This window comes from Mus musculus, chromosome 5 (assembly GCF_000001635.26).
Source record: "Mus musculus strain C57BL/6J chromosome 5, GRCm38.p6 C57BL/6J".
Classification (NCBI taxonomy): Eukaryota; Metazoa; Chordata; class Mammalia; order Rodentia; family Muridae; genus Mus; species Mus musculus.
In genome coordinates this window covers 35,041,127-35,052,918 of record NC_000071.6, presented here as the reverse complement: position 1 = coordinate 35,052,918, position 11,792 = coordinate 35,041,127, and the positions used below count along the sequence as shown (strand labels likewise).

Genomic DNA, 11,792 nt, shown 5'->3' with positions numbered 1-11,792 from the left:
GGAACACGCCCAGGTGAGTTTGCTAGGTGATGAGATTCATATGGTCCTTCCTCCCCGAGCTCCAGTCAAGAGCCACCCATTCCTGAGGTATAAAAGCCTACAACCCACTGATAACCCCAAAGCCTACACTATGGAGAGTCCAGTTCAACACAGAAAAACCACCCTGCAGAGTCTAGCCCATCCCTAAAAAGCATGAACTAGATAAACGGCGTTGTTTCATGTCTCTGAGCTCTAAGTGCACTTGTGTTCCAGAAAAGACTTTCTGAAATAACCAGCATGGGAGTGGGTGAGCATCAAGACCTATGAATCTCTGGGATTCCTGGAGAGATGAAACCTGAATCCCTGAATCACCATGGGAACCCTAGGGGAACATGAACCTAGCACACAGAAACAGGATGGAATGACCTCACCTGCATACCATGCCTTCAGCTTCGTACCAAGATCAGGCAGCACAGAAACTATTAGGTTAGCTGATATTCTACAAAATAATAACGGTTATAGCAGATTTCTCAATGGTAGAAATGGAAAGCAGGAGCCAGTGGTATAGATTCCAAATGATGACAGAGAATAACTTCAGATTCAGTGTAACAGCTGAAATTCAGCAGTAAAAGAATCCCATTGCCATAGCCAAATGGATCCCTCAAAGCCCATGCATTAGAACCTAATCCTCAAATTCTCATGTTTCTGGTATCTAGAGGTAGAAGGTAATTGGGGCTAAATGAGGTCCCAAGAATAGGGTCCTCTAATGGTATTAGTGGCCTACAAGAAGAGGAGAAAGAGACCTGAGTCAGTGGCTTGCTCTGTCTCACCACGTGTTGTCCGGTTCCATGTTACAATTCTGCACAAGGCCTCAGCAGATGCCCACACCAGTCTCGAACTTCCAGCCTTTGTTCTTTAGAATTAATTAGCTAGTGTTAACTTGACACACACCTAGAGTCAGCTTGGGGAGAGGAAACCTCAAGGAACGGCAACTGAAGAATTTCCCAGATCCACTGGCTCGTGGCCATGTCTGTGAGGCATTTTCCTATTTCCTAATTGATATAGGAGGGCCCAGCCCACAGTGGGCGGTGTCAACCCTAGGAAGATGGGCCTGAGCTGCATGAGAAAGCTCAGCCGAGCAAGCAAGGGAGGCAAGCCAGAAAGCAGACTCCCTCCATGGTTTCCGCTACAGTCTCCTGCCCTGACATCCTACACTGGGCTATCTTAATAATGGACAGCAACTTGGAAAATGAAGTAAATTCTTTCTCTCCCAAGTTGACTTTGGCCAGTGTTTTATCACAGCAATGGAAAGCAATGAGGGAAGCTTGTCTCAATGCTCCGTTATAGTAACAGAAAATGAACTGAAACAGCCACGTACAACTCTGTGATAATACAAGCGAGATCTCCTCAGCTCTTAGTTGATGCAGGGTTCATCCTCACCGTTACCTGGATTTGGAATCACCAAGAAGCTGTACTTCTGGCCGTGTCTGTGAGTCCATTTCCAGAGAAATTTAACTTAGGAAGGAAGACCACTGTGATGACTATTCTTGGTTGTTAACTTGACCACATCTGGAATCAACAAATGGAGGGCACATCTGTGAGGGATTTCTGCTTGGATCCACTTCTAGTCTGGGTCTTGAGGTAGGGAGAAGACACACACCTTTGATCTGGACCTTGAGGCAGGAAGAGCCACCTTTAATCCGGGCCATACCTTTTGCTGGATGCCTAGGCATGGAAGATGGTAGCTTGCTCTTTGCCTGCTTGCCCTCACCTTGCTGGCATGTCCATTCCTTCACTAGCATTAGAGCCCACATCTTCCAGATTCCAGTGTCTACTGAAGACCGGCTGAGACATCCAGCCTTGTGGACTGAGCAACTACTGGATTCTTGGACTTTCCATTCACAGCTGCCCATTGTTGGATTATTTGGACCACAGCCTCTAAATCATTCTAACAAATCCCCTTCCTATAGATGAGATTCATTCTGTAAGTTCTGTTACCCTAGAGAACCCTGACCAATTCAACCACCCAGAGCATGGGCAGACCAGTCTGTGGGCTGAGGCTCTAGACTGATGAGAAAGATGGCTCGGCAGTTAAGAGTGCAGGCTGCTCTCCCAGCAGATCCAGATTAAACTCCAGCATCCACATGGTGGCCAGCAACCATCCTTAACTCAATTCCAGGGGCTCCAATGCCATCTACTGGCCTCTCTGGGCAGGCACCAGGTATGTACATGGTGCAAACACGTATATGTGAGAAAAGACGTACACATTTTTAAAAAAAAGATAACAAAATAAGTACCTAAAAGACGAAAACGGGCTGAGTACCATCATACTATCTGCTTCCTGATTGTGGACACAGGGCAACCAGCTGCCTCAGCTCCCACTACCACACCTTCCTGCCATGAAGGCCTGTGTAGGAATGAACCATCCTTCCATCTCTCCTTGGCTTGATTCTACCAGGCACATCTAAACCTTCCCCTCTTGACTTTAAGTTGACTGTCATGGCTACAAGAAAATAAGACAGTCAATCTAAAGTCTAAATTTTGGAGGACACGGGCTTCAGAAGAAATGACATCCACGACTAGAACTATTTAAAACCATGATTCAGGAGACACTGCTCTAAAGAAAAGTCCAGGCCAAGTAAGATTATCGATAGATCCTACCAGCTTCCTGAGAGCAGAGCGTCCCAATCATGTCTAGCATCTCGGAGAATTTTGAAGAAAAAAAGGAATCCTCTGGAGCTTATTATCTGAGTCTATAGAACAGTCATTTAAAGGACACAGGAAAAGTGATGGGTGGGTTACACACACATAGACACAAATAAATCCAAAGCAGTAAAGCAAGAGAAGCCATGTGTGGCTGCCACATCTCAGTGGGCTGGTACCCTGGTAGGACCAACCAACTTGTGGTCAAGTGTGAGGGGATCAGGGATGGCTCAGTAGTCCCAGGTGGTTATGGAAGGGAGTGTGTTCATATACTTGGAGCCACTCTCCTTGATTTACGGCCTCATTTTCTCCCTGAGTCCAAACAGACTCACCCATCTGTGCATACCTGTACGCTAACTTTCTTTTTCTGTGCTGACTCCAGTCACTCTGGGTTACGGCATTCTAATTGTCACCCAGAAAAACTCAAATCAGCCTACCAGTTCCACTGGCTCTTAGTTGACTTAAAGGTTCCTATTTTGGGGTTCATACAACTGGGGACTTGCTATCCCCACACTTCCATGGAACAAACTGGACCAGTAGATCAACGTCAGCAAGCAGCTGGCCACCTGATTCCTGCTGCCTGGGTAGAACACACCAGTCTTGTCTGGACTACACCACCCAGATTTCTGGCTGCAGTTGTAAACTCTCCAGGACTGAGAGTTGTGGACCTGGCAGAGCCAGGTTCCTTCTGACCAGGAAGAATGCACTGGGAGCAGACTCAGCTGGACCCTCAGTCTCACAGGATGTCATAAGAGTAGGATGAGGCGGTGAGAGTCATCCACAGAGAACCTCCTGGTACTTCAGGTGGTAGAAGCAGAGTTCATGGATGGGTAGTGGGCTGAGCACGTTATGACTTATGGGTGGGCTGGGGCAAAGGTCTCACTCAGAGATAAAGAGACTCTAGTTGGGACATGGCAAGATCCTGCTGCCGTGTGAGGAACAGAACACAGTGGATGAAGCTGCAGAGGGCAGAGCAAGGAGCACCTCAGGTCAACCGAGGAGGACAGACGTGGGGAAAAAGACACTGAACAGGGTGCCATCTGCTGGTCCCACTCAAGCCACGTGGTCAGGAACCGTGGGCTTCCCTTGGTCTCTGTCTCCCAGTCCGAGTGTGCTAGCTTTGGGTACCCACAGGGATGGCTGGCCTCTGCCCTATCCTAACCTCTCTCCCTTAGCTGCCAACTTGCTTTACAGCACCTCTATGCACTTCCTCAACTGGAGATGAATTCTCATGCCAGAGACTTTGGAGACCCTTGGGACATAGCCAGCTCCTCCTACAGCCCGAAGGCTCAATGAGTCTGTCCCTGGCTCCCCCACCACACCATTTTATCCTTTCCAGAATAAGCTAGCTTCATATCCTGTCTGGACAGAGGCAAGCCAGGCTCCTAAGTGCTTAGGATCTGCAGTACTCAAGTTACTACACCCCAGATATGGGCCCTGCTCCTCAGGTCTCCTTCAGAACTGTCATAGCTGATGGGAACTTTTGGAAGGCTGCCATCTTGAAGCTATCTTCTTTAGCTGTTTGATGCAGGTCCTTGTTCATGACCTGTGGAACTGGACTTGGCTTCAATGTCTCACCCCAGTAGCCTGGAGTGCCTGGACCCTGGACACATATCTGGGTTGAGCCTAGAGGAGTCTGATTTTGACATCCCACCTGGCCCTGTGGGGCCACTTTTGTGAACTGGGAGGCTCCTAACCACACCCAGGAGCTACATTGGCTTCAGGCACCACTCCTGAAGCCACACCATCTATCCTGAAGGCCCAGGTCATACATAGCTTGGACACAAAGAGCTGCCTGGCTCAGGGCAGTGCCTCTGTGAAGCCAGGTCCTTGGAGACAGTTTTATTGTTGGTAGTAGAAGGGGTACTATGAGCATCCCTTCCTTGGGGACCGGGGTTCAGGACGTAGCCACGGGTCGCTTGGGCGGTCGAATACGGTCGTTGATCCAGTCCACATAATTGGCCACACGGGTGTAGACTCCTGGCTTGTTGAGGCGCCCACAGCCATCACCCCAGCTGATGATGCCATACAGGTAAGCCACACCATTCTTCTCACAGACCAAGGGCCCACCTGAGTCCCCCTGGAACAGAGACTAGGCTCAGCTGTCTGTGCACCAGCAGCCAGAGTCCTGACTCAGGATCACCTAGGCTTCCAACCCTGTAAAGATCCTGAAGTAATAAGTGAGCAAGAGTCTCTGGTGCTCACAGGATTTTCAAGGCTGACTGCCTAGGGGCAGATGACAGGTTTTTCTGAGAAGTGTGGCCTCTCTTCCTGACCCCAATCAGTCAGGAATGTGTCCTATTTCCAAACGTTTGGGAAAGCTTTCTCACCTCTACCACCCACAGCTCTGGTCCTACTCTGTGAGGAATGAGTGGGCAGTCCCTGCGTGCTAGGCCACCGTATGAAATGCCTCCTCGTGCCTGGCATGCTTTTCTTACATCTCCTAGAACCAGTGCTACTGTCCTCTTTCCTGGGAAGCCCTCATTGTCCCAGCATCAAGTTCCGTCCACTTGACCCTGTATCACTTCAGAAAAGGGATCCAACCTCTCTAAGACTCGGTTTCTTTGCCTGTTTAAAGGGCATAAAACAGCCCCTCCATGGTGAAGCAGGTTGACACGTAACCATGACCATGGCCTGGCCTATGAAACCCTTGACAAACATTCACTATTGATTGATTGATTGCTGAGGATTCAAGAGAAATCTGGACAGAGCATTGTAGCTTTTGAGGTCCGATGTCATGTGGACGGCCCTAACTGTTGCCTGGACAGTGGGGCTTTAACTGGACTCACTTTCCCATCTGTTTAGACAGCTCTCTTCCTACTGTAAGGATGCCTTCCAGGAAGTGCCAAGTGCTCCACAGTGCGTGGACCCTCTGCCTTAGGTTCCCCGTTAGCCCCAGACTCCCTAGGAGTCAGAAAATTCCAGTAATACCCCATCTGTGTCATCTTGGTGGGGGCCTGGCAGCAGCCTACCTGGCAGGCATCGGACTTGCAGTCGAAGTAGCCGGCACAGAGCATGTTAGGGCTGATGTCAGCACCATATACCTCTGGGCTGCTACACTTGTGGTCAGCAACAAGAGGGACCAGTGCCTCCAGCAGGGAGTTGGAGTAGCTGCTCACATCTGTGGAGGACTGCACTTTCAGGGCAGGCAGGTTTGTTGCCTGTCTTCCTCCCGCCTCGACGCCCACTGGCAGGGACTGCCTTCCACTCACTTTCATCCATGTGGCCCCAGCCTGCAATCTGACACTTGTGTCCAGTAGGGAAGGAGCTGCCTGCCTCAGGCAGGCAGATGGGTTGAACAAACTGGGAGCGGACAGCACAGCGCTCTCCCTTCTTCTTTAGCCGGATCAAGACTGGGAGGGAGAGAGAACAGGGGTCAGCCTGTGCAGTGAAGCCCACCCCAGACAGAAATCCATAGCAGGCAGTCCCATGAAATGGGTAGAGGGGAGGTAGGTGGCTGGTGGTCTGAGAGACCAGAGGAAGGGCAACAAGATTTCTCTAACTCCTCTTACTTCTTCCCCTTGTGTCTGCCCAGCTCCTACCCTTGACTGGGCTCTAGCTTGGGGCACACAACCTCACCCCCCACCTTGCAGAGGCCCTGAGCTCACCAAGGTCATGGTTGTTGGGGTTGAACACCGAGTACAGGGTGTAGGGCACATACTTCTCAATGCCAAATGTCTGTGTCACATCCGTGGTGCGGTTGAAGAAGTGCTGACCCAGTACCACTGTGATGCTGTCCCTGGGGGGGCTGCACAGGAAGCTGGCAGGAGTGAAACCCAGCCCTCTCCACGGCACTATCAGGTCTCCCCAACCTTGGCCCCTGTACTTTGTTGGTCATGGCCAAGCAAGAGGGTCCCAGCCCTGGGAAAGGTCTGTAGACATTTTCAACCCATGTGACAGTAGAATCAGGACTGACAAGGGAGGCAGAGCCACAGCGACCCTGGCCCAGGAGCCCGAGCTTCATGGGTTTCATTGATAAACCAGTAGAGCCTTCAGACAAGGTCTGCTCTGAGAATAAGTCCCATGGATGGAGATTTGATCTGCCTATATGCTGTGCCTCGGCCTGGCTTGGTCTGGCCTAGAGGATCCTCAGGTGCAAATGCTTTACCCCCAGGGCATGAAGCTAGGAGGAATTGCTGGGCTTTTCTATTCAGTCCAGGTAGTCTCGGTGTCTCAGGCTACAGCCGTGTTAGGTGGAGACAGAGTGGACCTCAGGTCCTCACTCCTAGGAGCCCATCCAGTGAGCTGGGCCTCAGTTTCCCTGGCTGTGCAGTGACTCTAGAGGGTCTACTACATGTTGTAACTGAGCCTCCTGACTCCTTGCCCAGGTAAGTGCCCCTTAAACACCTAGGCACTGACACAGGGTGGTACATGGGGCATGTCTTCAACTCGGGCACCTTAACTCCATCCCACTGCTCAGCTCTGGGAGAGGCAGGGTCTCTGCAGGTGACAGGAGAGTGTTCCCCCACATCCCCGCACAGGGATATAAGGCTAGCTGCAGAAAATGCCCTGCTCCGATGCTCCATGCCTACCTCAGTGCCCAGCACACACGTTAGGCCACAGTGGGACCAAAAGGTGTGTTAGGGGAACAGAAAAAATGGTCAACATACTTCCGTCTGGATGGAAGTATGCTGATGCCGGAGAGGAGTGTGAGTCGCAGGTAGGGGCCCATGGGATAGAATGAGGGTAGGGATATGACATGTGGGTGGCCCCTGAGGAGGTGTGTTCACCTGTTGGCGAAGCAGTGGGCTGCAGACACTACCCAGCAGGTATGGACAAGGCTCCCGGCACAGAAGCTATTCCCAATGTAGATGGCAGCCAGCCAGGGGTGTGAGCCAGGCAAAGATGATGAGCCCCCGATGATGCGTGGTCTCAAGAACGTCCTCTTCTTGTGCCTCTTGCCACAGGTAGGACGCACAGCCGGGGCTGACTCGGGCAGGGCTGCTAGGATCTCCGGGGTTTGGGAGTGGACTCTGGCCAGGGATTCTGGGAGTGGAGGTCATCGGTTCATACCCCTGGATTCCCCTGGAGACAGGGAAGAGCCAGAGGGGTCCTACCTGGACCCATAGCCTACTTCCTCAGGCCTGAGGCTCTGAGCAGCCTGAGGACCTGGGAGCCTTTGTTCCCTACTCTACAGATGAGGACAGGTATAATGCAGACTGCAGGCCTTGGCAAGGCCAGATCACCTGCTACAGAGTAAGCCCTGTCTCTCAATGAGACCCACTTCACATCCCAAATGGCTGGATATTCCCAGCATGAGAGCCTTGGGGTCCAGCCCTCAGAGCTGACCACCCTAGCAGGGCACCACTGAGTCCCCTCCACTGACCTGTCTGAGAGTCCTCAGGGAGCACCACCCCTCTGCCCCCAACCTATCAGGGTGCCCGCACCACAGGCTGTCAGGCGGCAATACTCCCACGACAGTGCGTTGTCCTTCACCACATAGCACCAAGGCCTCTCATCCTTGTCTGGGTTCCTGGAAGCAGACAAGGGAGTCACACCATCACTCTCCCTAGAGGACCATCCTAACACCCAGAGCTATGTGCTCTCTCTGCAGACCACGGTGGGCACACATGAACCCACCATCCCAAGAGGCAGAGGCTAACAGCCATCTAGGCACTGTTGTCCCCTGCAGAGTCTGGGAAGACCCTCTGTCCAATCCTTTGCTTATGCAGAAAGAGTATGTATAGCAGCCATTAGGTGCTGACCGGCAGTAAGCGTGAGGGCCCAGGCCAAGCAGGACAGCAGCAGCCACTGAGTCCACGTGCAGCTCCTGGTAGAGCAGGTCAGAATTCCAGGCCAGGCAGCTCAGGCCCGAGGCAGCGGTGCTGGCCACGCCTCGGTACTCTGTACCATTTCCCAGGAAGCAGTGCTCTGTGGGAACTGCAGGCACAGTGGTTGCCATGAGGCCAGGCCACAGCAAGGACCCCTGAGACCATTTCCCAGGGCTGTCCCATAAAACTGGAAAGAAAGTGACTCACCAATGTTACAGAACCGCCCAGCATAGCCCAACGGGCAGGTGCAGACGCTGGTCCCTGTGCCCACAATCAGGTGGCAGGTGCCTCCGTTCAGACATGGGCTGCTCAGACAAGCTAGGGGAGAGTCCGGAAGCCAAACCTGGTCTCCAGGAACTCACGGAGGGGACAGAGCTGAGATCTTTTCCCGTGCCACTGTTGTTGGGTAACCTTATCTTTACGTGAGGATGGAGCATCTGCCTAAAGGACTTGGCTCACTACCCCCATGCACCATGGAACCTGACCTCCCTGAAGTTGGCCATGACATACCTGTGTGGTGGGTGTCTTCACACCGGGCCTGGCCCTCCATACAGCCACATTGCTCCACATGTCCCTCGCTCACACGGGCCCAGTGGTCGCCCACCTCAAAATACTCATAGCGTGTTTCATCAAAGCATTTCTCTGTGAGTCACACAGTGTTCCCACAGTGCCCGTGCAGGTCCCCTCCCCCAGGTAGGCACTACCCACCCCAGGCTGGACTCAGCAGCTGCTCTCCCAGCCTCCTAGAATGGCCCCACTCCTGGGTCCCCGAGGTCCTCTCACCTGTGCCACAGTCCTTGCCTGTGAAGGCCAGCGGGCAAGAGCAGTGGTAGGACCCATGGTCATGTGTACTGGAACATGTGCCCCCATTGAGGCAGGGCCCAGAGGCACAAGGGTCAAGGATAGCTGGGTACACACAGGAGGGGATATGATGGCTATGACAAGAGTCTTTGGAGCCCCTCCATACCCTCTTGCCTGCCAAGGCTCTCTGTGAACGCTATCTATCTTCTCTGGGTTGTTGAGTGAGCAAGTTCCCACCTCCCAGTGACCCCCCCTCACCAGGACTGGAGAAGGTATCCCATGGTTCTGCACTCTGCTCTACACATCTCTCTATACATGCTCTGCCAGGCAACGGGGATCCCTCTCATGGCACACCCACAGGTTTCATGGCTTGCTCTTTTGGACTCAGGGCCTGTTCAAGGGACTATGTATGGCTACATGGATAGATCTCACCACAAGAGGGAGCCCTGGTATCACCAATGATCAGCAAAGCCATCCAGGGTCTAGGAAGGCTAGGTCCTGTCTGGGAGAAGCACCCTCTGCTGCCCTCTGGGCTGGCAGCAATTTTGCCCCTAGATATCTCTGAACTCAAGAAGATCAAACTCAGAGACACCCCCCCCCCAAACTCCATGCAGAATCCTTGCCCAGGTCACTAGTATCCTCACCCTGCACACTGACCCCTATACTCCTAACCCAAGCACCCTGTCAAAGCCTTTCCTGGGGGCTCAGGCTGGCCCTTTCACATATCTACCTGGACCTTCCACAGGCAGGGTCACCTCTGCACAGTAGCCCCAGGCCCGGTCTCGGTCATAGTTGTGTGTTGTAGCGCACCTGGAGGGTCGAGTCAGAGGATAAAACTGAGTCCCTGCCCAGAGCCCCACCCATCTCTGCCTGGGCACCCTGGAGCCCCTGTTCACTAAATGTACCTGCTGGGCATCAAGACCTACTAGCTTCAGGGTTCATGAGGGTCCACAGTGGGAACCTGTGTAGGTTCCTCAGCCGCTACCCCACTCTGGGACTCACCACTTCCTGTAGGCACTTCCCTCAGAGGTACAGGAGTGCAGCATGCGGCCACCGTAGCGGAAAGGGAACCTGCACGGCTGCCCAGACTCGGTGAGCACTGTGGAGGGGTGTCAGGGATCAGGCATCCCACTGGGTACTCCACCCCTACCCAGGCCCCACACCTCTTTAGCTGCCTTCCTGTTACAGTGTCTCACCTACCTTGGCCCCCAGGGGGGCTGCTGCTGGAGGGAGGAGGGTACCTCTCACTTTGGGGTCCCTCAGTCTCTGCTGCTGGAGCACTTTCTGTTGAGGTGCTGACATTCCCAGAGATCACAGGGATCGTGGGGGTCACGGGGGTGGCTGTAACGTTAGGTCCTGGGGGCTCTGTGTGGTTCTAGGAGCCCAAGGGGCCACAAAGGTGTCAGTGTGGAATAGTCCTTCACACTTGGACTCCACCAGTCGGATACACCAGAGACCTGAGACTCCTTAGGGCAGGTCCAAGAGGCAGTGGGTGTCCCCAAGACCTCCTCTGGCCTTTCCTTCTGAATCTGAGTGATCCAATGTGCTAACTTAAGAGTCACAGGGCCCCAGGTCACCCTGGTCCTTGAGATTCAGTCCTGGGGGGCAGTCCTGGGGTGGACAGGAACAGCTGAAGCACTCTGAGGTCTCCTACACCCCATCTCAAACACTGGAATGCAGCAGAAGCCCCAGGACCCCCCCCCCCCACTCACTCACGGGGCCTGGGCCACACAGTGGCAACAAGAGGATCCTAACAAGTTCAGGCCCAAGCACTACAGACCAGCCTAGCCCAGCACCCCATATCTCAGTGCAAAATGACAACTTCCACTCCACTATGCCACCACACTGGGTCCCTAGCTCACTCTGGGGCCCTCTTTCTGACCTCTCTCTTCCCAGGAACCGAGTGTGCATAGAGAACCCTTGGCCACATGCAAGGGAGAGGGGCAGTGCTCACCCTGCCAGCCTGGGGCTGGGCCCCCCGAGGCACCACCAGCAGCAGCAGGAGCAGCAGGAAGGGACATGGCCTGGGTAAGGGACAGAGGCTAGAGATCCAGGCCTGTCGCCCCATGGCTCCTCCTGAGCTGGCGTGAGGTGTAGCAGGAACAGAGTAGCCAGGGAACGTGGCCAGGGCAGGTGGGGTCAAGGCTACATGATAATGATTAACCCTGCCACCCACTGCATCCTGTTAGGCTCCTCCACAGCCATAGCTCCACCCTGCTGCCACAGCTCTGCCTGCTCTGCTGGGGCAGCTGTTGTTCTCTGGCAAAGGCTACAACTGCTCCTCGGCCCAACACAACCTTCAAGTCTCAGCCTCTTCCAGGAAGTCTTCCAGTGTGACTTGGGCAGGTCAGAGCCAGGCCTCCCAGGCACAGGTGCTGGCCATATTGCTGGCCACTCCTGTCTATGAGCCCTTTACAGGACCTGCTGCATGCAGGAACCTGGGGGTTCCAGTTCTTCCCAGCCAGCTACTGACTCATGGTGGGGGTGATACAGTCCCCAATCCACAGATGTCAACACAGGGTGGAGGGTACCCCCTCT

At 53.6% G+C, this 11,792-nt stretch overlaps 1 protein-coding gene across 9 annotated transcripts; it reads right to left on the bottom strand.

Annotated features, from left to right (window-relative positions):
• Positions 1-4,457: 4,457 nt before the first annotated feature.
• Hgfac (hepatocyte growth factor activator) lies at positions 4,458-11,410 on the bottom strand. Of its 9 annotated transcripts, none has more exons than NM_019447.3 (14): positions 11,209-11,410; positions 10,455-10,629; positions 10,257-10,353; positions 9,985-10,064; positions 9,237-9,359; positions 8,964-9,095; positions 8,661-8,771; positions 8,388-8,562; positions 8,070-8,155; positions 7,413-7,668; positions 6,291-6,430; positions 5,895-6,035; positions 5,655-5,803; positions 4,458-4,762 (listed from the first exon to the last, which is right to left on the bottom strand). In NM_019447.3, exons 1-14 carry the CDS (start codon positions 11,320-11,322, stop codon positions 4,580-4,582), a joined length of 1,962 nt encoding a protein of 653 aa, NP_062320.2. In that variant the 5' UTR covers positions 11,323-11,410; the 3' UTR covers positions 4,458-4,579. The 9 variants fall into 9 exon arrangements, 5 of the variants coding, with proteins under 5 accessions (NP_062320.2, XP_006504094.1, XP_006504095.1 ...); XM_006504031.3 differs by having other exon boundaries at positions 4,494-4,762; positions 5,655-5,818; positions 11,209-11,405; XR_003955676.1 differs by having other exon boundaries at positions 4,509-4,762; positions 5,655-5,813; positions 11,209-11,405.
• Between the last annotated feature and the right edge of the window lie 382 nt (positions 11,411-11,792).

Excerpts from the sequence above, each read along its gene's own strand:
- Hgfac (XM_006504031.3), bottom strand. The coding sequence starts at position 11,322 with ATGGGGCGACAGGCCTGGATCTCTAGCCTCTGTCCCTTACCCAGGCCA. Across the intron at positions 8,563-8,660 it reads TGGGCGGTTCTGTAACATTG|TTCCCACAGAGCACTGCTTC; the intron begins GTGAGTCACTTT and ends CTGTGCCTGCAG. Across the intron at positions 7,669-8,069 it reads TTGCCGCCTGACAGCCTGTG|AATCCCTGGCCAGAGTCCAC; the intron begins GTGCGGGCACCC and ends CTCCACTCCCAG.